Raw genomic sequence first — 24,597 nt, 5'->3', positions numbered from 1 at the left:
GGCAATAAATTGCGCCTACTATTGTTTTATAAAGTAATCACTTATCAGAGAGGAAACAGAATTCCAAGTGCATATGTTAGCAGACCATAGAGAGCTGATCACAAAAGGTCACTTTGACAAGGACTTTTGAGCTCCTTTTTCTTTTATAATCCCAGAACTTAGAAGGGTGCCTGATTAAAGCAGAAACTCAGTAAGCTTGTTGAATGTATTTGTACACATAAATATGGAGGTAGTGCCTCTTTAGAGAAGGTGTGACTCATCATTTCACACACCTTTATTGAAGATTTCCTATGAATAAGAGTCTGGGAGATTTTGAGATGAAGAAAAGGAAGAAAGCAAGACAGTAAGCCAAAAGAAAAGCAAGATAAAAATCCTACCTACAAGGAACTTCTAGGCTTATGGGACAGATAGATGGGTAATTAAATTACCATTATATAACACAGAAAATGCCAGGAGAAAAACAGATAGAAGGACTGTAGGAATTCCAGAGAGGGAAAAGCTTCTTCCTGCTGAGGGACTAGATAAGTCTGTGAATAATAGAGAATTTACACTCAGTCTTAAAGGAAAATCAATTTGTTGGCTTGCAAAAGTTACAGGACGGGTATTAGCAAAGAAGAAAAGGCAATCAGAAAGAAAGAGTAGTATACACAGGAAGAAATAGAAATTTGGCTAAAGATACACAAAGGGGCATAAGGGGGTCTGAGAGGAATTACGGCTGGAAAGTCAGGTTGAGCCAGACTGTGGGGGCTTTGAATGCATCCTGATTTACCACTGCAGGACGTGGGGTCTTTATAGAGTAGCCAATGCTTAGCATATGGCCAGGCTTAATTAATGCTAAGCAAGAACTTCATAGAAGGAACCTGTTCCCCACATGCACATAGGAAGCTTCCATCCGAATGCACAGGCAATTACAAACATTCCGAATACTCTGTCCTGAACCCTGAAAACACATCAAATGCTCATTGTAAAAGGTCACCCAGCACATAGCTCTGATCAATCCTGGCTCAGGCTGAATCAAATCCCTTAAATAAGATCCACTAGATGTAGTGTCAGGAAGGTCAGAAACAAGCCTATTTCACATCTTGAAGCATTTTTACCATGTGGAACATTTTAGATGAAGAAGGGAAAGGAAAGAGAGGAAAAAAAAAAAAAAAACCTCTCCAGAAATAATAGAATTCCAAGTAATTAAATGTTAAATGATCACAAAGTAATCTGGGAATTTATTTTGGCCACTACCTTCTACTAGTGACCTGAAAAGCAGCAGATTGCAAAGAAATCCATGCCAGGATTAAAATTGGAGTTTCACACCTCCCTCCTGGCCTTCTCTGGGTCCCAGACCCACCCCAGCCCAGTACCTTTGTCGAATTCACTTGAAATGTTCCATGGTGAGGTAGGCACTAACTCAGCAGTGACTGACAACTCTGTTTCTGAAAAGAGAAACAAGGGAGGGGAGAAAGAGAAGGACAGTATTAAATACAGTGACTTATGGGATGTTGGAAGCATTACACATTTACAGAGAGGGCCTGCCTTTGGAGGGAGCAGTCCCTTGCCGACTCAACTGGAGTAGCTGCTCCCGAGGCTGCATCTCAGAGGCCATCCAAATGAACAATCGATAGGCCAGATGTAGTGATTGCTGCTTTAAAACTTTGGTTTGAAAATTAAATTAAAAATATAACGTTAACAAACGGACAGAAGTGGCCATGCAGTATCAAACATGAACTCTTCCTTTAGCTGCTAGAAGACCAGTTTTAGACTAATCTAGTTGTCCCATGGAAAATATGAACAACATTGTCCTTGAAACTGACTCCATTGGTCACATTTGGGAATTAGTAGCTGTTCTATGAATAGAGAAATTCATTTCCCTGCCTTGGCACTTTAAGTCAAGACAAAGGAGAACTGAGCATTTGAACAGAGAGAATCATTTGTGGTAACTAAACTTAAAAGGTGATTTTCAAAACCACCATCAATTAAAACAAACATGCAAATCAACACTCTAAAGGATATAATATACTATGACAATTTAGAGACTTTTCAATAGTAGATTGCAGATATACAAATGATGCTTTTGTTGTTGCTTTTGAAAATTTAAACCAGGGTGGTACTCATCTATTTTAATAGGGACTACACTATCCTCCCTAAGGTTGTGTCTGCGCACTCACAAACACACACTCACTCACTCATCATATTACAGAACATTAGTGCTGGATTGGGTTTTAGAGGGTCCAAGGACATCAGAAGTACAGCACACATGGTGTCAATACTCCCCTGCATTCAAGCTGCCCCATCAATCCAGTGCAGACATCGTAAATCTCTTATGAACCTCCTTTTTTTTTTTTTTTATGCCTTTTTTTAGTAACAGGAATTGAACCAAGGGCACTTAACCACTGAGACACATCCCAGCCCATTTTTTAAAATTTTGAGACAGGGTTTCGTTAAGTTGCTCAGGGCCTCACTAAGTTGCTGAGTCTGGCTTTGAACTTCCAATCCTCCTGCCTCAGCCTCCCAAGCTACTGGGATTACAGGCGTGCGCCACCCTGCCCAACTCTTACGGCTTTTTTTACCTGTTGAGTCTAGCATCTGCTGTAGAGTCTTTTCAACACAGTGCATGTTAGGTAGCCACTAAAAATGGGTCTGGGTTGGAACACAAGTTGAAATTTAGCAAGTAGAAGAACTGGAATTCAAATCCAGGTCTGTCTGACTATACTGCCCACACAGCTAGCTAGTACTTGAGTCTATGAAACCAGACATTTTCTGTGACCTTACCTTTGGCTTCATTTTTTAGAGAAAAGTACACCCTCTACAGTTCCTTATTTACTGATGGTGACCTTCTGCCAAAAAAGTCATAGAAGGCACACACCCTTGTCACTGACTGAACGTTGCCAGGGACAAAATGTTTACCCACTGAGACCTTGCAAAGGCCCAATTTCAGTGTGTTATCTGCCACACGCAGCAGAGACAAAAGGGTTGTTTGGTTTGAGCAGACCACCTTAGCTTCCTATTTCCTTGTCTAGAAACAGGTGGGACAGAAAGTGGACAAATGACACAGAACCTCCCTACCCTCGGTGGCTCCTTCATCCTGAGCCAGAAACAGCAGAGTGGTTGAGGGGGACCTCCAGGCAGATGAACAGCCTGGCAGGAGCTTATAGCCCATAAAATTTCGAAGCATGAAACCAAAAAGAAAAACAGACTCAAGTAGATAAAAAGTTTTAACACAAAACCACAGTGGCAGGCAGTGCTCAGGTCAGCCCCTGTCCTTGGATGGGGATTTCAGGCAAGGGATGTTACCAGGAAGAGCCAAAGATCTACCTTTTGGGGCCCCCATGTGTGACTCAACTGCAACTCCACCCCGACTCCCATCCTGCTGCTGCCAGCTATGGCTCCTTAAATCCTGTCAGTCCTTGACTGTAGCATCATGGATGACTGTGATTGGTCTTCCAAAAGGCTCAGGGAACACTCAGATACCCAGACTTCAGGGAGTGGAGATCGCGAACAGAAGCATGGCAGAAGGGGGAACATTTCAGGCAAGGAGGCACGGGGTGGGGACGTGGTGGGATTCAGGCAGACCCTCACAGCATTTACATTCAATATTTTCATAACTTCGTCTTACTGCTGTTCACAGCTAAAATGCCAGAACTGTAGGTTTCATTTTACAGTATTAACTTCATAGAAATTTAGCTATATGTCACTTGGTTTTTCCCACCTGAGTTTGAATTGCTGATTGAATGTAATTTGGGATCGATGACAAATGAATGGATTCTTGGAAATGCTAACAGTGAAATGGTTCTCCACCTGTCCCTGGATACTAATTACCACTCAGTTCTTGGGCAACAGCAAAGATAATCCCAATTTGCAAGCTCATTAATGAATTGTGCTGATTCTGAGGAATTTTGTTCTCAGCCTCAAGATTGATTGCTTTAGATAACCATATGTTCGGCTTCTCAGATAAAATGATAACAAAAGCATAAAATATTTTAAAATATGAATATTATAACCAGAAAGTATTATTTCCTGAAACCACATTCTTAAAAGAAAGACTGGTTATTTTATGTAAAAACATAAATTTTAACATCAGTAATTCTCATTTACAAAATGTTTAAAGTTTTTTTGTTTTTGTTTAGTTTTTTGTTTTTTCCTGAAAGGCTGAAGTTCAGGTGAAAAAAACGGAGCATACCTCAATTTGAACTATGTCAATTTCATGGACATAGGTCTTGACTCTGTAGGATGCCCAGTGATGGATGGAGCTCCTCTACCATTCTCACTCTGGCAAAAAGATGAGCCATTTCAAAGTATATTTACTATCAGACTAGTAGTCTCTCTAGCCTTTTGCAATCACTAAATAATAGTAAGTTATTTTAATGTGCCATTTAGGAGAGCATAGAATATTCACTGGAAATACACCTACATTTAAATAGCAATTTATTCCACTTACGAATTGTGTGATTGTGAGCCAGTTATTTGACATCTTTGACTTCTACTTTCTCATTTATAAAATGGGGATAATCAAAGCCACCTCACAGGACAGCAATCAAGATTGAAATCCCTAATGGACCAAAAGGATCCTGTATAGTGCCCAGCCTTGAGTAGGCACTTCTGTCTAGTGAGTCAGACAGGAACCATCCTCCACATGGACATACTTGGTTAACTGTTATGTCACTGTGTTTGAAATAATGCATTTGCCATGCTCCTTAAAAGACTGTATTTCACATGCTTCACTAATCCAAGCCAATCTTTTCATTTTGTGAGGTTTTCCTGAATTGGTCACCAGTTCTCTAGGAACTTAAGTGTTTATATGTGGTTTTATCCAATTTAAGTAAATCAAGTATGTTTTAGAAAACTTCAGCCCTTATCTTTCTCAACCTCCATAGGAGAGCAAACCTCAAAAGCTATTTTTCTGATTTGATCAATAGGAGTTATTATCTTTGCAGTTTCTCTGATGATTGACTTTTTGGCAGTGATTCTGCAAACCATAAGGTTTTGGTATTTAAGCCTGAACAGGGGGAGTGTTATTTGAAAGAAAGGAAAAAAAAATATAAGCCTTGAATCCTCCCCTCAATGATGAAAGTCTGTGCTCTCCAAAAGGATTACTGGTTCATCTCAGCATTTGGCAGGTAGAGGCCCAATGTCCACAGGATATGGAAGCTCTTCCAAGATATACCCAGCCATGACACATCCTGTATCCCTGATCTGGAGATGCCTGAGGCTACAGAGGCACAACGTACTCACAAGATGAGCGGTCAGCCCAGTAGTCACAAAGGCCAGGTGCAATAGAAACAAATGACTACGCCAGCACCATTCATGACTGGAGTCCATGAGTCCTAGGATCTTAAACCTGTGTGGATCCTGAGACTGGAACTTATCTTGGCAAACTACACTTTTGGCATCCATAGACTTTTGTAGAGACATCATTATAGGGGCACAGTAGAGGGTTTGAGGGTATAAAGGAGAAAAAAAACAAAGTTCTGGATCTTCTTTCGTCAGGAAAAAAATAGTCTACTTTTATATATAATACTTATTCAAAGCTACCAATGTAATTCCTCATCTTGTACAACCAGAAGAATGAGAAGTTACACTCCGTATATGTATATGTCAAAATACATTCTACTATCATGTATAACTAATAAGAATAAAAATATTTTAAAAAATGTATTCAAGTCAAGTTATGCGAGGTCCTCATTTGACAGGTGAAGAGAGTGAGGCCCACGGTAGTCACATGGCTTTGCCCAAATCACAGTTCTGTGACAGAGCCAGTACTTACAAAGGGCTTGGAAATGAAGACAAGCCACCTTCTCACTGAGCTCACTGGAGAAGGATTCCTGCCTGCAACCCTAAGGCAGGACAGATGTCCTCAGAGCTGAGTTCTGATACTCTAAAGGAATTTCCAAGCAGCAGGGATTAGACACACAAAAGGGACACATTTTCCTGCTCTGCTTGGGCTCCTTGAGAGGACAAGAGGCAGTGATGGTGAAGACCTGGAGATCTTTGGTGGACAGTGATATTTCAGATGTCACCGGGTGAAGGCTCTAAATTTGGTTCCTTCTTCTCCCTACAGCCTCAGTGGGAAGCCTACGCCTGGTAAATCACCTTAACCCTGGCGCCTATCTGAGTAATAGTCTGCCCAACTCAGAGGGGAGAAGACTCCACTCTCCACAGTGAAGAGGGTCAAGGAGCCCAGGCCTTACAGCAGCCCTATCCTCACAAGTACCCCACAGGTAGGGCCCTGAAGGAGGGGTCCTCTCTACTCTGGGACCTCAATGGACTTACTGAGGAGAGAGGAGAATCAGAGTCTTCCCTACCTGCATGGGATAGGCAGGAATGGAAAACACCATGTTCAATGTCCACAATGACATCATCATCCTCAGTACCCTCTAATTTGAATTTCTGGTATAATCTCTAAATGAAATGATTGAAGCAGTCACAAAGAGGATGGTCCAATCCTTCAATCTAAATCCCCTGCTCAATTACCCAACCACGCCACCTCTAAAGTCATTCCTTGCTTTTTGTTCTGGTAAGATGTGATTATTTTATAATTAGTACAATGATCAAACATGTGACAAAAGCATTAATTTCTTGAATAAAATTCAAAGTATCTGAAAATTTGAAGGAGATGCACAGATAATAGTGAGAACTACAAAAATCAAAATGTATAAATGCATTCTACTGTCATGTATAACAAATTAGAACAAATAAAAAATTAAATAAAAATTTAAAAATGAATAAATAGAAAAAATGAAAGAAAAAAAAAAAACAACCTAGAACAGGAAAAAAAGGTACCCAGGTTTTCTCAATGCCTGGGAGATTCTACTGTGTGCAGTGACCTTCTCAGGGATTCTCTAAGGGAAGGACCAATATTATCTCCATTTTTATGATTGTAGAACCTGAGGTAGAAATTACAAGGCTCGTCCCTCTCAGATTATGGATTGGGGGGCACTGTGATGAAAAATCCAAGCAGCCTGAGACAGAGACCGAGCACCCCAAGGACAGGCCCTCAGGCCTCTGGCCAAGGCCCCTGCAGCCACAGACATCCCCTGTGTTACTCTCAGCTCTGCAGAACAGGAATGGAAATCCAGGAGCAGAAACTAAACTCCTTGGTCAGCACTTGGTTCACTAATTTCTAGAATCCTAAAAAGATGGTGGAGGACATAAAAGTGGAAGAGGAAATACTTCTTGATGCACTTTTAAATGCCTTGTTTTTTGCTTTAGAGCTATTACTTTCTTCTTTAAACCTGTTACGTTAAACTTAGGGATCACATGCAGACCTTGTATTTAAAGCGAATTAAAAAATAATCTGTGTCCTTGAAAGCTACTTCACTGGAAAACGATCATACTTGGGTTCTCTTCCATGAACTATAGAGATTCACTTGCTCGTTCATTCTACAAACGTGTGTACAGTCACTTTCTGTGTGTGAGAACTTGGATGAGAGAGCCTGACCTGGTTCCTAACACTTTATGGGGGAGGAATACAGGGACCCAGAGAGACCAAGCAACAGCAGGATCTGACAGACATGGCCTCCCATCCACCTTGCCAGCCAACCCTCCCCAGCCAGACTGGAAACACTCAGAGTTCTGAATAAAATCAAAAGGAAAAAACATGGTGCAAAGCTGACATCAAAAGAAAGGGAACTTCACAGGTGCCTAAAAGGAAGAGGAAGAACACAGTGTGGTGGGATGGAAGGATGGAAGGTGCCTGTGACTTGCAGAGCCTCTGCTTTGGGGATAAGTTTTAATGCTCATTTAAAAATCAAAGATGTAGCCCTAGGCCAGAGGGAAACCCTGACTGACGCTGTAGCAGAGCCTGGGAGAGTCGCCCCATCTTTGGAAGGGTCAGAAACACTTCTGCCTAAGGTTCAGAGAAGCAGCTAGGACCCTGGCAGCCTCCACAAGACATCAAAATGGGTGTGTAAAGATCAGAGAGACCTATTTCCTATGCCCAGTTTCTCTCAATAGTCACAGCTGATGTAATTATAGATAGTACAGTATCAAAACTGGGAATCTAATATTGTTCCAATATATGTATGTAGTCTGTCATTTTATAAAAGATGCATGCAACCAGCCCTGCAGTCAAGATAAACATACCTCCCCACAAAGAGGTCTCCCTCCCACTCCCCCAAAAGTCCCACTCTTGCTCCTCCTAACTATGCCTAACCCCTGGCAACAGTTGGTGGGATCTCCATTTCTATAACTTTTTTGCTTCCAAAACGTTCATAAGTGGATTCATACAGTACTTGACCTTTTTAGACCAAGCTTTTTCCACTGGGCAGCATGCCCTGGAGAGCTACCCAATTTGTTGAATGTGCCAATAGTGTTCCTTTTCATTGCTGACTAGTACACCACAGTATGGTGTGACATACTTTGTTTACTCATTCACCTCTGACATTTGGAGGTTCCCATTTTCTATTACAAATGAATCCGTGACAAATCCACCCACAGGCTTCTGTGATAAATTATTTCGTTAAGAAGGAAATGGACTCCAGAAGGAAGGAGTTATAGGCAAGAAGCAATAATAAGCGAATCAGCTGGGAAGTATGTTGAAGATTTTATATTGGCCTTCGTGCTAAAAATAAGCATGTGATGAGAGGCACAGCAGAGATAGGCAGCAGGTCCTAAGGCAATCCTGAGGGAGAATGCACACTCCATTTGCCGGTGAAAGAGCTAAAGAACAGAGGGGTGCTCCTTCAAAAGATGGACGAGGCCTGTGTATTAGAAAAGCTGTGGCATATTAGTGCAAATAACTCAATAATGACCTCACTCAACTACAGTAACAACAATTTTTTTCAATTCAGGGACATGTAGTTCTTTGTTGTTTTCGTTTTGATTTTTTTCCTTAAAGACAAAAAGCGAGTTTCTGAGAAGGCAGGATCTCCTTAAGGATAATGCAAAGTCCTAAGAGAACTTTCAAAATGGCTCCAACCTTGATCTTCCTCAGGGAGTCAAGGGAGTGAGCCCAAAGTCAGCACTGTCTCGTTTACCCGGCTTGCCACAAGGCACTCAACAGATGCTTGGTGAAGTATAAGGATTAGTTTATTTCTGGCCAAGAGAAAGTAAAACGAGAGAAAGCATGTTGAAAAATGCTTAGCTTAGAAATCGGTCTTATCTCCCTACAGAGGCTCCATTTCATTTCCTTTCAGCTGTGATGGGCACCTTGGGTTTCTAATGACATCAACAAACTTCACTCTTTCACCTTTATTTTCATGTGACCGTCCTTCCACGTACACTCCTGTCCAATGTGCCTCCGGGCAGTTTTTCCTTCTTACTCATCCTGCTGTGTCATCTGCCTTTGTCTTACGGGGTTTGCCATTTCATGTTCCCTTTATATGGCCTACGTACGCTTTCATTTCACATTCTTTCTTTAATCCATTTTGTAATAAAAGTCTATTACTAGTAATTTTCTCTAGCCATTTCAAAGCCACGAGTCATTCAAAAGAAACAAGGGACCCAAGAAAGATGCTTTCATTGCTTCCATTCCATCACAGCCTGAGAATTCATTCTTATTTTTTCCCTCAATGAAGTACAAAAGTTCCTTTATTTTTTTAATTTTTAAAATTTTATTTGTTCTAATTAGTTGTACATGACAGTAGAATGCATTTATACATTTTGATAGCTCATACATAAATAGAGTGTAATCTCTCATTTTGAGAATTCATTCTAGATGCTTGCAAAAGAAACAAGGTCTTGATTAAGTACTATACACAATGAGAATAAAGTTAAGACGCCCTGGGTATGGCCTAAAGTCAAGTACATTAGCAGCAATTTGGAAAACAAATGGTCAGAAAGAGTTAAAAAAGAAAAAGAAAAAAAACACTTTGTGTTCACCTGGAGTTTAATGCTATTAAGTTCATTTGTTTGTTCATTGATCCATCTTACTATCCATTCAGCAAATATTTACCGAGTGCCTCTCTGCCCCAGACTAGCTAAGTGCTTTGCTAGCTAGGTGGCGGGATATAATGGTGAACAAAACCAAGACAGTTCTTACGTCACGGAGCTCATGTCCAGGAGGCATACAAAGAAGCAAATCAGAATTAAAATGCAGCAGGGAAGGGAAGGGAAGAGAAGGATAGGGTAGGGAAGGAGGTCTGGGAGAGGAAGGGGTTAGCACAATCTTGGAGGATTCAGCCTTGACCAAAGGTTTTGGTCAAGATGAACTTCATGTGGTTTGGCAAGCCAGATGTTTAAACAGACATAAGAGCCTTGGTAATCTAATCCCCTCCTTTGAACAAAACAGGATTTTCCAATCAGTGAACAATGAACTGAGACCTGGTGGGATATCACCCTCTTGGAAAGACTACTGTCATCAAAGACATCTTCAACCATTCTAATCACACGACTGCCTTTGTCTGCAGAATCTGTGCTCCAAAGAGGTTTCTATTGGAAATAGGTGCTGTCTGTTCCAATGTTAGTGATTAGAATCTAGCCCCATATACTTCTTAAATTGATTTTTCAACCAAAACTGAGTATTTTGAGCTTTTATCTTTCTAGGAATGTAAATATCTTCTGAGAATGCAGGATTAGTCTAACATAGTTGTCTAAAAGTTTCTAAACTTCCAGTCCCTTTGCCTTTCTAATTTACAGTTGGCTCCTCCAAAAGAGAGAAAGTGCCCATTCAACATAGTACTATGTGAAAGATAAATGATTTCTCCCCCAGACTGACAGATTAATGATGAAATAGAATCTATGAAATAACACATGAAATAGAATTTATTTTTGTGGTGCTGGGGATTGAACTTGGGGCTACATGCATGCTAGGGTAAGCATTCTACCACTGAGCTATACCCAACCCCCCAAAACAGAATATTTTATGCATAAATACCATCTCCTTGAAAGAAGGCAATGCTGACACCAATAAAATCTTTCTCAAGTTGGAATCTCACACAGAAGGATAACTCTGTTCATAACCTTCAGTTCAACAAAAATAAGGTAAACTTGCTAATCCAGTGATATCCTATTTACCACTAAAAAACCTGGAATTATCCTCATTTTCTGCTCTACAACTTTCCACTTAATTTTATGTTCCTTTTGATCATCAGCAAGTGTTCTTCCTTTAATTCTGATTATATAGTCAATTTCTTGAGAGCAAGGATCATGTCTCATGCATCTGTTGTGCCCTCTTTGACTTTTGGAAGCCTGGAATAGGACAGATGGGAGGCATCACAGCAGAAGGACAAGGGGTCACCTCTGGAGCTGGACATGTTCAGATACTGGCTCTACTGCATACTAGCATTGGGCCTTGGGCAAGTTATTCCACACTTTCAATCCTCAGTTCCTCATTCATAAAAGGGCATAAGAGGAATAACCTTACAGATGCATTATGAAGTGTAGCTGGGTAATATCTGAAGATGAGTTCAGTGCCCCACAAATGGTAAGCCTTCAGCAAAGTAGCCCATGATTATTGAGTGAAGACTATTTTTCTCACCACAGATACAGCTTGAAGGGTATTTGATGCAGTGATTCCAAAGTCCAGCTATGGAGCATGTTAAACAAATGTAGATTCTTGGACCCTTATCTGTAAATTATTGAATCTCCTAGGTGAAACCTGCATCATCTATAGCCTAGCATGGTCCTCCACAAACCACCAGGGTAGCAAAAGTTTTAAAATGATATAATTGCAAAATGAAATTAATACAGAGATGTTTACGAATCTAGGGGAAAGGGAGTAGGCACTCTGTGGGCAGAAGCTCAATACTGAGGAAGTTCAATGACTATTCACCAAGATAAGAATAAGGACCCCTCCAATGTTGAAATTATATTCAACTTGAAGCTTTCCTTAATTAGTTGGCCATCAATTTAGCTAAATAAATTCTAGATGGAAAATTATGATCCCATAAAGAGCAGTGCAGTATTGTCTTAATTATTATCTGCATTACACAGGTTCTCATTGTGGAGCCCTTCATTAAATGGTCAAATTGGGCACACTAAAAATGTGCAGAAATGCCACTCAAGGCACAGAAGGAGGAAGAAAGAAACCTCTTTTTTAGCCTTGATTCTCAGCCACTTAAAGCAGTTACAAAGAGAAGCCCACTTTGAATGGAGTTGAGAAAGCTATTAAGATCCCAAGCACCTTCCAGTAATACAAGTACCTTGTATTTAGGTAGCACTTTTCCTTTCAAGAAAGTCGGTACACAGAACAGACTTTATTAGCTCATGACTCCACACGTGAAGGATCAAGGCCCAACATAATCATACCCCGGTTGGATTTGAAGAAACCCAGACTCGGGCAGAGAACTTGCCTAAGGTCCCCTGACATGCCATCAGCCGCCAGAAGAACATACCATGACCTCCCCTCACCCAATCCTGCTTCAGCTCAGGCTCTCTACATCTCTGCTGAGGCCCCTTCCCCAGGTTTAGGGTTATTTTTTCCTAACCCCTCTAGCACACTATTAATTTAATCATTTCGAAGTTCCAAAGGGTGAGGAATAAAAGAAAGAGAGAGAGGAAAAAAGAACTATTTTCAGGAAAAAAAAAAAAAAAAATCTATCAAAAGTGTAATTTGTACCTTCTGGCTGTCCCTGGAAATTAGGTATTTAAGCTAATGGGATTGAGGGTCTCCTAGATTAGTGAAAATTATTTTAATCAGCAAGGTAAATTTAGGAGGATTACTATTATCCTGCAAGATAGTAAGATGGTTTTTCTCCAACCATATTAGCCTGGGCGTGTAGAATCTAGACGACTGGCAATTTTCAAATACTTAATTCACCTCAAATTGCTCCAGTTTAAAATGCTTCATCTGTCTGGACTGGGTTTCCTGCACTGTGTCATTATTGATAGCCTAGGGAGATCAATAATTAAAATTAAATAGAGGGAAACATTAAGCAGAGCATATGTTGAGACCAGAATCCCTTCCCAGATCCTTGATCTCTCTTTCTCCTGAAATCCTATATTATTTTATCCGTTCTTTGCACTTTTTAAGGTAACATACGATTGCTTGGGTGTTCATCTTCTTTATGAAGGTTGAAAGCTACTTGAGGTGGGAGATGAGGTTGTGTTTATCTCTACATTATTCACAGTGTCACCGTTCAGTGGACACATGGTAGACCCTCAACAAGTGGTTCTGAATGGCTATGTGATACAATAGCGACACTTTCCTTTTATCATCACAATCTTTCCTCTAAGGTAGCAAGGCATATTGTAAAACGGCTGCAACTCACCCCTCCCTATACTCAGGTCTTTTTGCATCTCCTTTCATGAAGAGATGGAGTTTATTTCTCTGCCACTGGATCTGCACTGGCCTCTGGACTTGCTCTGGCTAACACTAGATCAGAGAACCTCCAACCATTGACTTATGAGCTAAACAAATGGCTGTTGTAAACCACTACATTTTGGAGTGGATTGTTACATAAAATTATTTGTGGGTAATACACACCCATTTACAGATGACAACTCTAAGGTTCGAAGAGGTTAGGAAGTAGTCCAAAGCCATAGAGTGATAGGATTTAAATGAGTCTTTCTCATTCCAAAGCTCTCGGTCTTTCCACTAAATAAACGGATCAGATTTCAAATGTTCTTGTGCATCCTGAAATTAGTTTGAGAAACTAAAGGCAAATGGAGAGTCACTCCTTTCGTTGCTGTGAAGCATTGTGGGGAACTGCCAACAGGAGTAAGTCAACCCCATCAGACAGGACCATCTGATCAAACCTACGAGGCAAGAGTACAGGATCTCTCTGATCAGAGATCGGGAAAGAATGGTGTCCTCATGCATATATCCAGGGCTCAACCCATAACAGTTGCTATTCAAACTTGGTGACTTGGCATTTCCTCACCCAATATTCTTTTTCTCATTCTGTTATTAGAAAGAAAAATAATTTTCCATGTAATTAATTGTGTGATGCTTCCTTTCCATTGGCCATCAGTTGGCCAACAGTCTGACTTTTGATTTTCAAATCTGATGAAAACAGTTTGAATTGGTTCCTAGTCGTCACTATCTACATCTGAAATGAAAGGCAGCCGTATCTGTAGCCTTTGAGCAACCTAGGTGTTTGCGGCTGCAGACATGGAAACTTTTTGCAAAGATACAAGGCCATGGTTCAGATTTGTCAGAGCCCGTCACACATGAAAGGGAGGCTCTTCCTGCTCCCACAGCTGTCAGAGGGCACTAATTCCAGAGACCTGTGCAGTCAACAGCAACGAATGGGAATGCCAAGGCCGCCTTGCGCACGATGGATGAGGGGGCCTGTCTGCTCATGGGTGTCACCTACCAAGATGGGCAACTTGATCTCCGGCTGGTAAGAGAATACTCTTAGTTCCTCTGCTCAGAGAAGGTGTACCCCCTCCCCATACAGAAGGCGGCCATCCATTTTCAGTCAGGGATGACCAAGGTGCTTGGGGGATTTTGGGGGGATGATGGAACAGACTGGGAAAGCCAAGTAGCAAGATAGATTTTGTTTTTCTGTCTCTCCCTGAGTTCCAGCCCCACTGTGAGATAGTTCAGTAGGAGGACTTCCTCATCTGCAGACCTCTCCTCACATGCCCTGTATACTGCCCACAGCTTTCCTGACCTGTGTTTCAAGGTCCCCAGCAAGCATTTCCCCAGCAAGTGGGAGGTTATTTAGCAACCTTGTAGTACAATGTTTGATACAAAATCATGAAGAAAGATGATAAAATGGACTAGAGTAAAAAGATTCAAAAAGGAAAAAGTGAAAATAATGTCATATGACAAAGTCAGAATAAAAAATTCTTGCAGCTCAAAAGGTAAAGGGCTAGCTGACAGAATACGGAAAGTCACAGCTTCTATACTTCAGCAAGGAAAAAATGCAATAGATAGGTGAGTAAAGGGCACAAATAAGCTATTTATTTATTTATTGGGGCTGGGGGATTGAACTTAGGGGCGTTCTACCACTCAGCCATATCCACAGCCCTATTTTTTATTTAGAGACAGGGTCTCACTGAGTTGCTTAGCACCTCGCTTTTGCTGACTGGCTTTGAACTCACGATCCTCCTGCCTCAGCCTCCCAAGCCACTGAGATTATAGCATGTGCCACTGCAACTAAACCATGAGAACATGTTAAGCTCACTGAGAATAAATGTAAATTAAAACTTCAATGAGATGGTATTTTCCCCCAATCAGATTGGAAATTTTATTTATTTATTTTTAAAATCTTTTACAGACTGCATTTTGATTCATTGTACACAAATGGGGTACATCATTTCGTTTCTATGGTTGTGCATGATGTAGATTCATACCATTCATGTAATCATACATGTACATAGGGTAATGATGTCTGTCTCATTCCACCATTTTTCATACCCCCCTCCCTCTCATTTCCCTCTACATAATCTAAAGTTCCTCCATTCTTCTCTTATCCCCCAACCACCCCCCCCCCATTATATATCATCATTAACTTATCAGGGAAAACAATCAGCCTTTGGTTTTTTGGGATTGGCTTATTTCACTTAGCATGATATTCTCCAATTTCATTCATTCATCTTCAAATGCCATAATATTATTCTTCTTTATGGCTGAATGATATTCCATTGTGTATAGGGCTGGGGATGTGGCTCAGTGGTAGAACACCCCTAGGTTCAATCTCCCAGCACAGTTTCTTTATCCATTCATCTATTGAAGGGCATAGCATAAGAAATCAAAGCAAGAATCAATAAATGGGATGAACTCAAACTAAAAACTTTTTCTCAGCAAAGAATACAATCAATAATGTGAAAAGAGAGCCCACAGAGTGGGAGAAAGTCTTTTCCACACGCACATCAGATAGAGCACTAATCTCCAAAATTTATAAAGAACTTACAAAACTTAACACCAAAAATTCAAAGAACCCAATCAATAAATGGGCCAAGGAACTGAACAGAGACTTCACAGAAGACATACAGGTGATTAATAAATATATGAAAAAGTGTTCAACATCTCTAGTGATTAGAGAAATGCAAATTAAAACAACTCTAAGATTTCATCTTACTCCAATTAGAACGGCTATTATCAAGAACACAAACAATAATAGATGTTGGTGTGAATGTGGGGAAAAAGGCACACTTGTACATTGCTGGTGGAGTTGCAAATTGGTGCAGTCACTCTGGAAAGCAGTGTGGAGAATCCTCAGAAAACTTGTAATGGAAATTTGAAAAAACTTTCATAACTCACTCTGTTGAGAAGGATATGAAGAAATGGAAATCCTTATCTTGGTAGGCGTATGAATTGGTTCAACTTGGCAATATCTATGAAATTTAAAATGAAAATGCTGCATGAACAGCAATTACACTTCTAGGAATTTAATCCTACAGATGTACTCAAACATGTATGAAATAATGTTAGTATAATATTTAGTGGCAGTACTATTTACAATAGAAAAAGATTAGGAATAACCTATTCATCCAACAACAGGGATCAGATTTAGTAAATTATGGCCCTCCAAAATTCACAATGAAGCAAGATGTGACTATTATAAAGGATTAAAAAAAAACTCTGTATATTGATTTGGAACAGTCATCAAAATATATCATTAGGTGGGCTGGGTTGTGGCTCAGTGGAAGAGCACTTGCCTAGCATGTACAAGGCACTGGGTTCAATTCTCAGCACTGCATATAAATAAATAAAAATAAAGGTCCACCAACAACTAAAAAATTATTTAAAAAAAATCACGTTAAAAAAGAGTCAAGTACTAATTGTGTAATCTGTGTAAGAACAAATGATTGGTTTCTGTGCTTGTGTGTTCATATATAATAGGTATATGTACACATATTCTTACATATATTCTGACAAAATATCTATAAATGAACACCCCCAAATTAGGAACTGTGTCTTCATCTGAGAAGAGAAACTGGTAGCAAGTGGGGAGGAAGAATATTTACTTTTTACTGAATATCATTTTGTACTTAAAAAACACCCTGGGCAAAATGAGGGAATATATTTAAAAAGTGTTCTCAAGTGTTTTTTTGCTCAAGGTGGTCTGGGATCCCAGTAGAAGAGCACCTCCTCAGAGCATGTAGGAAGAAAACAGAAATGATCAGCAAAGGTTGCTAAAGGATGTTGACTCTGGAGTTTTACAGGATAAACGGATATTACCGACGTAGACAAAAGGCTTTTCTGTCCCAGGGACTGTGAATCTGAGGAACTGCAAACAGTTCACTGTATTTGACACATATTCATTTTTGCTTATTTTGAATACTCATTATTATATTCTAAATATTTGCTGACTCTGACTGGTAGGAAGAAAAGGACGTGGGTCAGGAGGTGCAGGACTTACACTTATGTTCACAGCCTAGTGAGGAATAGATATGTCACGATTTGGATGTGAAGTATCTCCTGAAATTTCATGTGCAAGACCATACAGAAATATTCAGAGGCAAAATGATTAGATTATGAGAGTTATAGCCTAATCAGTGGATTGATCCATTTGATGGATTAATAATTTGAAAGGACTACTGTACTGGGTGGTAACTTTAGGCAGGTAAGGTGTGGCTGGAGCAAGCAGGTTGCTGGGGGCATGCCTTTGGTGTTATATTTTGTCCCTGGCACCTCACTTGCTCTCTGTTTCCTGGCTATTGAGCTGATCAGTTTTTCCTGCCACACTCCCCAGCTGTGATGTTCTGCCTCAACTCAGACCCAGAGCAATGGAGTCAGCCAACCGTGGACTGAACCTCTGAAACTATAAGTCCAAAATGAAACTTTTCCTCCTCTAAGTTGTTCTTGTCCAGTAATTTGGTAACAATGACAAAAAGCTAACTAGCACAAGTTATAATGATAACAAGCAGGAGGAAGATAGGTAAAGGCCTCCAGCAAATACCATACTAATTAGAACAATCATACTAATAACATTTCATATATCTATTTTAGTTTGTAAAGCATATTTAAATATTTTCACAAAAATTTATCAAACTTGTTATTTCTGCTATGCCCCCAGTGACCCACCTCTTCTGGCCACATTCTACCTGCTTTCAGTTACTGCTCAGTTATTCCCCATCAGGGGATTAATTCACCAATTGGGTTAAGGCACTCATAATCTAATCATTTCTCCCCTGATCCTTCCTGCATTGTCTCACACATGAACTTTTGGGGGACACCTAATATCTAAACCATTATAACCATCTTTCCATACACATGTATACTTAAGAAACAGGTGAACAGATAAGTGATCACTTTGCCTTGATTTTGCAAGATAAGACCTGTGTGTGAGCATTCTGGCAACCTTGATATCTGAGAAGTGGCTGTGAACCATGGATGATTCTTGAATGTTCTGAGTGCTTGAAGCAGAAGTCATAAAGTCCACAGCATAAAGCTCATATATATCAATGTTAAGTGAATCCACCAGGGATTCACTAAAGAGAGGGCTTTCATTTTACAGTTAGCATGCCTTTTGACTCTAACAGTGCCTTAGGTTAGAGGATTCAGAGCACTCTATTAAAACGCCAACAAAGTGAGTTATCTGCCTCCACCCCCAACCCTTCGCTTTTTTGTTTTGTTTTAAAAGAAAGGAAGAGAATTTGGCTTGTACCTTTTCTTCTGTAAACACATGACATGTGCTTGGGAGGATAATATGCAAGGAAGTAGGTTTGAAAACACATAGTTGAGGAGGGGGAGAAAGCACCATCTGAATATTTTATCCTTGACAAAATTACAACTTCCCTTCTCAGGAAAAGAGATTTGGGGGTTTTGTTTTTAAGGGTAAAAAGGTTCATAATATAACTGAAAAGCCTTCTTGGATGTCAAAGATCTCATAAAGAAAAAGATATTTAGAAGAGTGAGGCGTATAAATCAAAAACACGCAGAATTCTTTCAACTACTTGGGAACTTGGAGAAACAGCACTACTTTCAAAATACTGTATTCACCATCCTAAGGGCAAATTTGGAAACTGGCAATTTAGCTTGGCATTGGAGATACAATGAATTACAGGACAGGGTGGAGTATGGTGAAGCCCTCCCTAGACTTTCATGTCTGAAGACCCAAGTTCAAAGTGCTCCTTCAAGTTTCAGCCAAAAAACCCTCCCACCCCAGCCTTCCCTTCCTGGGCAAGTCTTTAGGTGTTCGACAATGTAAAAGGCTCAGATCCAGCCAGGGTCCGCAGCAGTTGCCGAGACTGTGTCAGAAACACAGTTCCATGTCTAAGAGTACTACTGAATTTTATTTCAAAAGCACAGTCCTTGTGTCCACTAGGCTTTGCTGTCACCATGAGGAATGTGCATGGGAACAGGTAGTCTCCCACTTCAGGAGATAACAAGAGAAGGGGGAAACGGAGAAAATTAAAAATGATATAATTCTGACCCTAAACTGAATAAAAGCTAGTGCTCTAGAGATCAAGCACACTGAGCAATGAGGAAGGAGAGAGGCCACCAAGCAGTGAGGGGCAGAAGCATGGCAGATGCCAGTCTGTTGAACTGGCTTACTAACATTCACACATCTGCTCTTTCATGTACACTCCCTGTCAGGGACGAATTCCAAAACAAGGGAGGGATGTTGTAATTTCCATTTACCCTACTTTATCAGACAAACTGAGATCCAGAATTGGTTGATAAACATCATGGAAATCTAGAAACCACCTCACTTAAGTGCAGTGGAAGAAAGCCAGGATGTTTGCCCCAAGCCAAGAAAAGACTAAGAAATGACTAATGGCTGACTTCCCATATCAGACAGGTAAAATGTGGAAGTGGAGTATTATTTACTTCATGGTGTTTCAGACAGCAGAATCAAGACTGGTGGATTGAGGGAGACTATCACACATGCCATAGAAGTTATACCAAAATGAGCGTTTTAATTCAACGTGAAGAAGGCAACCTAACAATCAAAGTAGTCTCAAAACACAGAGGAATAATCAGTGACCACCAGAAAGTTAAAAGAATGAATATTTGCTGAAGGCCTACTACCTTCGATACTGAGCAAAAGTATTTTTACATGAATTTTCTCACTTCATCTGCCGAATTATGTAAGATTAACATTACCTCCTTTAGTACTCACACTATTTAAAAAAAAAAAAGTCCCTGAGGCTCAGAGAAATTAGTTAATTTGTCCAAATTCACATAGTTAATATGTGTCTGAGCCTGATCTCAAAGTCAAAGTCTATAGTCTTGCAACTATATCACCCTATTAAAACAAGGTTAAAAAATACAGAAATAACAAGTGTTGGCATGGCTGTGGAAAAATCAGAGCCCTTGGGCAATGCTATTAGGAATGAAAATGGTTGAAACATACTGCAAAGAGCAGTGTGGCAATTTCACAAAAAATTAAACATAGAATTGCCATTTGACCCAGCAATTCTACTTCTATAATTGATTTGGAGTATGAATACCTGAAAGAAATCAGGGACTCAAATGCACAGACCAGGTTTTTTCATAGCAGTATTAATAACAGCCCCAGGGTGGAAGTAATCCAAACTCATGGATAAATGAATAAATGAGATGTGCTACATTCATACAATGTAATATCACTCGGCCTTAAAAAGAAAGACATTCTACCACATGATCCAACCTGAATGAACCTTGAAGACATTACACTTGCTGACATAAGCAAGTCACAAAAGGACCGATACTACACAATTCCACCCACCTGAAGTACTACCCAGTGCAGTCAGATTCATTGGGTCAAAAAGTAAAATGGTGGTTATCAGATGCTATGGGAAGTGGGAGATAGGGAGTTTGTTCCTAAGGGATTTGGAGATTTGATTGGGGAATGAGAATGTTCTAGAGATGGAGAGTAATGATGGCTGCACAACAATGTGACATGTATTTAATGCCACTAAACTGTGCACCTAAGAAAGGCTAAAATGGTAATTGTATGTTATGTATGTATTTAATCAACAATTTTTTTAAATGAGTGAGCTTTCCATGGCTGGATGTGCTCAAGCAGAGATTGGATGCCCATGTCAGAAATACTGAGGAAGAGATTATTCTGGAAAGGGGCTAGATTAATTTAATTCTGAGATTTCTTCCAACTCCAAATGTGTATAACAAGATACACATTTCATCAATTACAAAAGTAAAAAATTGTTTTATTTTTCCATAAAAATACAGACTACCTTTATCCTGGAGCTTCCCCGACTGGACCGAGAGACAGCTGGATCCTGGAGTTGATTTACCATCAGATTCTCTCATTGTTTGTAAAGCACATTACCAGAAAACCATTTCCAGCTCCATTTTAATGAGGACCAATTTGTTATTTTGTTGGAACCCTCTGACTTCCATTGTTATAGAAAAGATACAAGAAAAGAAAATCCAGGTCTTGCAGTTCAAGAATTAATGAAGGCCCTGAAACAATTATGCCTTAAATATACAGAGGTCTCCTTAATGTAAATAGACTGTATTTCACAGCAAATCTTCTTAGAACAAGGGATCCATTTCAGCATGACAGAGTGGGCAATGTAGCAGGGCTATAGTCTGTACTCAATTTGTGATTTTACTTCCGTTGACGTTGACTAATGTACAAATAGCATGGTTTAAAGGATCTGGGAAACACTAGGTCACAGTGTGAAATATATGCTAATATAGCACAATTTATATAAAAATAGAAGAATGTAAATAGCTAACTGAAGCCAAAGGCAGTGGCTCTAGCCAAGTGGGACCCAGGATACACTGAGAACGCAAAGAGAATGCTGTTCTCGTACAAGCCTCTGAAAACACTACCCTCGGGTTTTCTTCCAGCTTAAATGCAATGATAAATTAAAACTGAATTTCTGCTGCTTTCTGAGAGCATGTGTGTGTGTCTCTGCATCAGAACATGTTGAAATAATCTAAATTAAAAGTCAATATGATATGAAGGTTAACATTCCCATCTCCCAGGTCCAAGAGCTGGCAGTCTTCAGGGGATAAGCCAGGAGTGCACAGCCTTGGAGAAAAGGTGCAGTGTGTTTGGTTGGCAGGTGGCAGGACCAAGTGGACTGAGTCTGATTAGGAACAACTGCTATTTAGTTCATGCTTATGGGTTAGGCAGGCATCAGCATTTGGCCTGACCCACACTTATTATCACATTCTGTCCTCACAGAGTTAAGAACCAGTATGACATGGGATTCAGTCATTAATAAATTCCACTGGAATCATTCTCCAGCAAAACCATGGCTGTGCCATCTATTAGCCATTTCCAGTGTCAAGAAGCCTCTAGAACCTTCTACAGGTCCTGACTGTTTGGAACTGGAACAGCATTCAAGGGAAAAGAAAAGTAAAGGCAGAAACCAGAGAAAAGCCCTTGGAGGAGTCTAGACAACTAAGGCAGAAACTCCAAGTATAAGGGACAGAAGAAGTTGAAAATTACATATAATTTCTAAGTGCTGTGTTTGGGGGTTCAGCTGCTGCTGACACCTTTCCATGGCACACTTCACCCATCCTATGCCTATACTTTTCTAAGAACAACTTGGATAAATCCTCTGTGGGCATCTATTGCACACAAGATAAAGTCCTCATAGAACATGCAAAGTCCTTTACAACCTTGTCCCCTACATTCCAGACAGGCCAAATTATAGCTCGCCACTCCAAATGCACTCTGTCCTTTCATTTTGTGATTCTCTTTACAGGGATGCCCATTTCTATCTCTCTTCCCCTCTTTTCCTTTCATTCTTTGATATTCAAATCAGAATGGGAAACATATCTGTCTTATTCACTACTGTAATCTCAGTGCAAGGAATACAGTTGGTGCTGCATAATTACTTATTGAATGTAGGAAGGTGGGAAATATAGAAAGATATATTTGAAATAAAGGAGAGAGCAAATTGTCTCCTCTTGTCTTTTATCCTTCCAAGTAGACATCTTCCCATCCTCTGAGCTATACAGAACTCCGTCATCCACCCCTTTAGGTTGTTTTTCAAGTTCATCTATTTCTATATATTTTTCCCATCTAGACTTTCGGCATCCCAAGGGGCAGGGACTGTGAGTCTAGGTAGATGATGCTTAGCTCAGGGTCTGGCAGGGAACAAGAAACAATTGAATGAACCCGCTGGAGGGTCTTACAAAATCTCACTTAAAGGAAGCTCATGGGTAGTGGTAATTGGAGATTCCCATCAACATTTGAATGGGTTCCTAGGACTTAAATTTGGCCAACCAGGTAAACAAGAATCTGACAAAAATATTGTCCAAGGCAGGATGGCTTCTGTTCAAATGAGCCAAGTCAGACTGATGCTCTAAAGCTCCGACTTAAACAAGTTCCAAAGGTCTTCACTCAGAAGCCATCTAGACACACTTTTTACAAGCTCAGTTATCAGATTTTCCAGATCAGAAATGACCAGACACAACAAACTGAGAATAGGAAAGGCAACAGAGGCAGATAAACTAGATGCTACTCAGAGTAGAAAGAGTGGAGATCTGATGACTCAAAGAGCTTAACAGCTTGGACCATCATTCTGGGGTCCGATAGACCCTGGGTGTGCACTCTATGGCAGCACAGTCCACTAATGCACAGTGATGACCACGCAGGACTGTGAGAAGGTAGCCCTCAGTAAGGAGGCAGAGGTGTGTGGGCAATACATTAAGAAAGATCTCCATTGAGCAGCAAACCATTTGACATTTAATAAGAAACACTTTGATTAGTTGGAAAATTCACTTAGGTTAATGAGCTGACAATGCCAGATAAATAATATGTTACTATGGAAAGCAAAGAGACTTCTTAGCTATTCAACGCCTGGAAAAAAACCAAAAGAAACATCATGATGAAAATACACTTTAAGTCAGGATCTCAAATGCAGTACCAGGAGAGACCGTATTCCCAGTCACCCCCAAACCAACTTTTGAAGGCTATATGAGTCCTTCAAGGGCCTTCTTCACAGGAATTCCTTCAGGAGTTGATGTTTGCTACAAAGAAAGTCAGCATGAAGTCAATAGAAGCGGCTAGCTTGTACATCCTACTAACATTTACAGGACAAGAACCCAATGTGGAATTAGCCAGGGACAATTCTTTATCTAAGCCCCAAAGCAATCACTATGCATGTAATTTAATGCCACTGCATGTGGCACACTTCCAAGGATGGACAAAATGCAAGCTTTAAATGTGACTGGTTGTGATCTGGCTTGGAGGTGGGGGGGACAAATATTTAGTTTGGGGAGAACAGTATACAGACCCCAGATCTATGTTATAGTTGACCAAACACCAATCTGAGGTTCCCAGGCAGGTCTGGGGACCCTTTTGAGAGAAAACATTACCAACACCCACCATTCTACCACACCCATTCTTTCCTTATTTAGAGTTGATTTTGTCCCAGGCATTATGCTAGGCAATTTCCAGAAGATCACTTTTCTGTGCCAAAATCAGGATGACATTTTTCAACTTGGTCTTCATGAACTATAGGACACATACACGTGCACACACACACACACACACACACACACACACACACACACACACTGAGTATACTAATAAATAGATTGAACCCTGTTCAGAAAGAGAAGTGCCATGCTAAAAGAAGTGAAAGGAACTAATGTTTAGTAATAACCTTCTATGAGTTTCCCTGGGTGTGGGGTTTCGCCTCTTATTTGATCATTATGGTCACCAAGCAAGGAAGCATTCTTCAGCATGCGTGGAAACAGTGCTTTGAGAAATTAACCTCAACTCAAAATCATTCAGCCAGTTGAAGAAAGAGCCAAGATTCAGAACTAGGTCTGCCAGATCTTGAAGGCCGAACTTCTACTTTACCATGATATTCAAGAATTAGAACATACTTTTGGATAATGCCTAGCTAAAGGGAGCT

General features: G+C 40.2%; 1 protein-coding gene across 2 annotated transcripts in view; it reads right to left on the bottom strand.

Annotated features, from left to right (window-relative positions):
* The window catches only part of ROR1 (receptor tyrosine kinase like orphan receptor 1), a 415,961-nt gene that overhangs the window by 164,844 nt on the left and 226,520 nt on the right, over positions 1-24,597 (bottom strand). For both annotated transcript variants that reach the window (XM_079130945.1, XM_079130944.1), the window contains exon 2: positions 1,356-1,427. In XM_079130945.1, the coding sequence (XP_078987071.1) occupies positions 1,356-1,427 (72 nt within the window). The remainder of the gene's footprint in view (positions 1-1,355; positions 1,428-24,597) is intronic.

The sequence above is a fragment of the Sciurus vulgaris genome (assembly GCF_902686455.1).
Source record: "Sciurus vulgaris genome assembly, chromosome: 1".
NCBI lineage: Eukaryota > Metazoa > Chordata > Mammalia > Rodentia > Sciuridae > Sciurus > Sciurus vulgaris.
The sequence above is the reverse complement of the archived record's forward strand: the minus strand, read 5'-3'. Positions and strand labels throughout refer to the sequence as shown.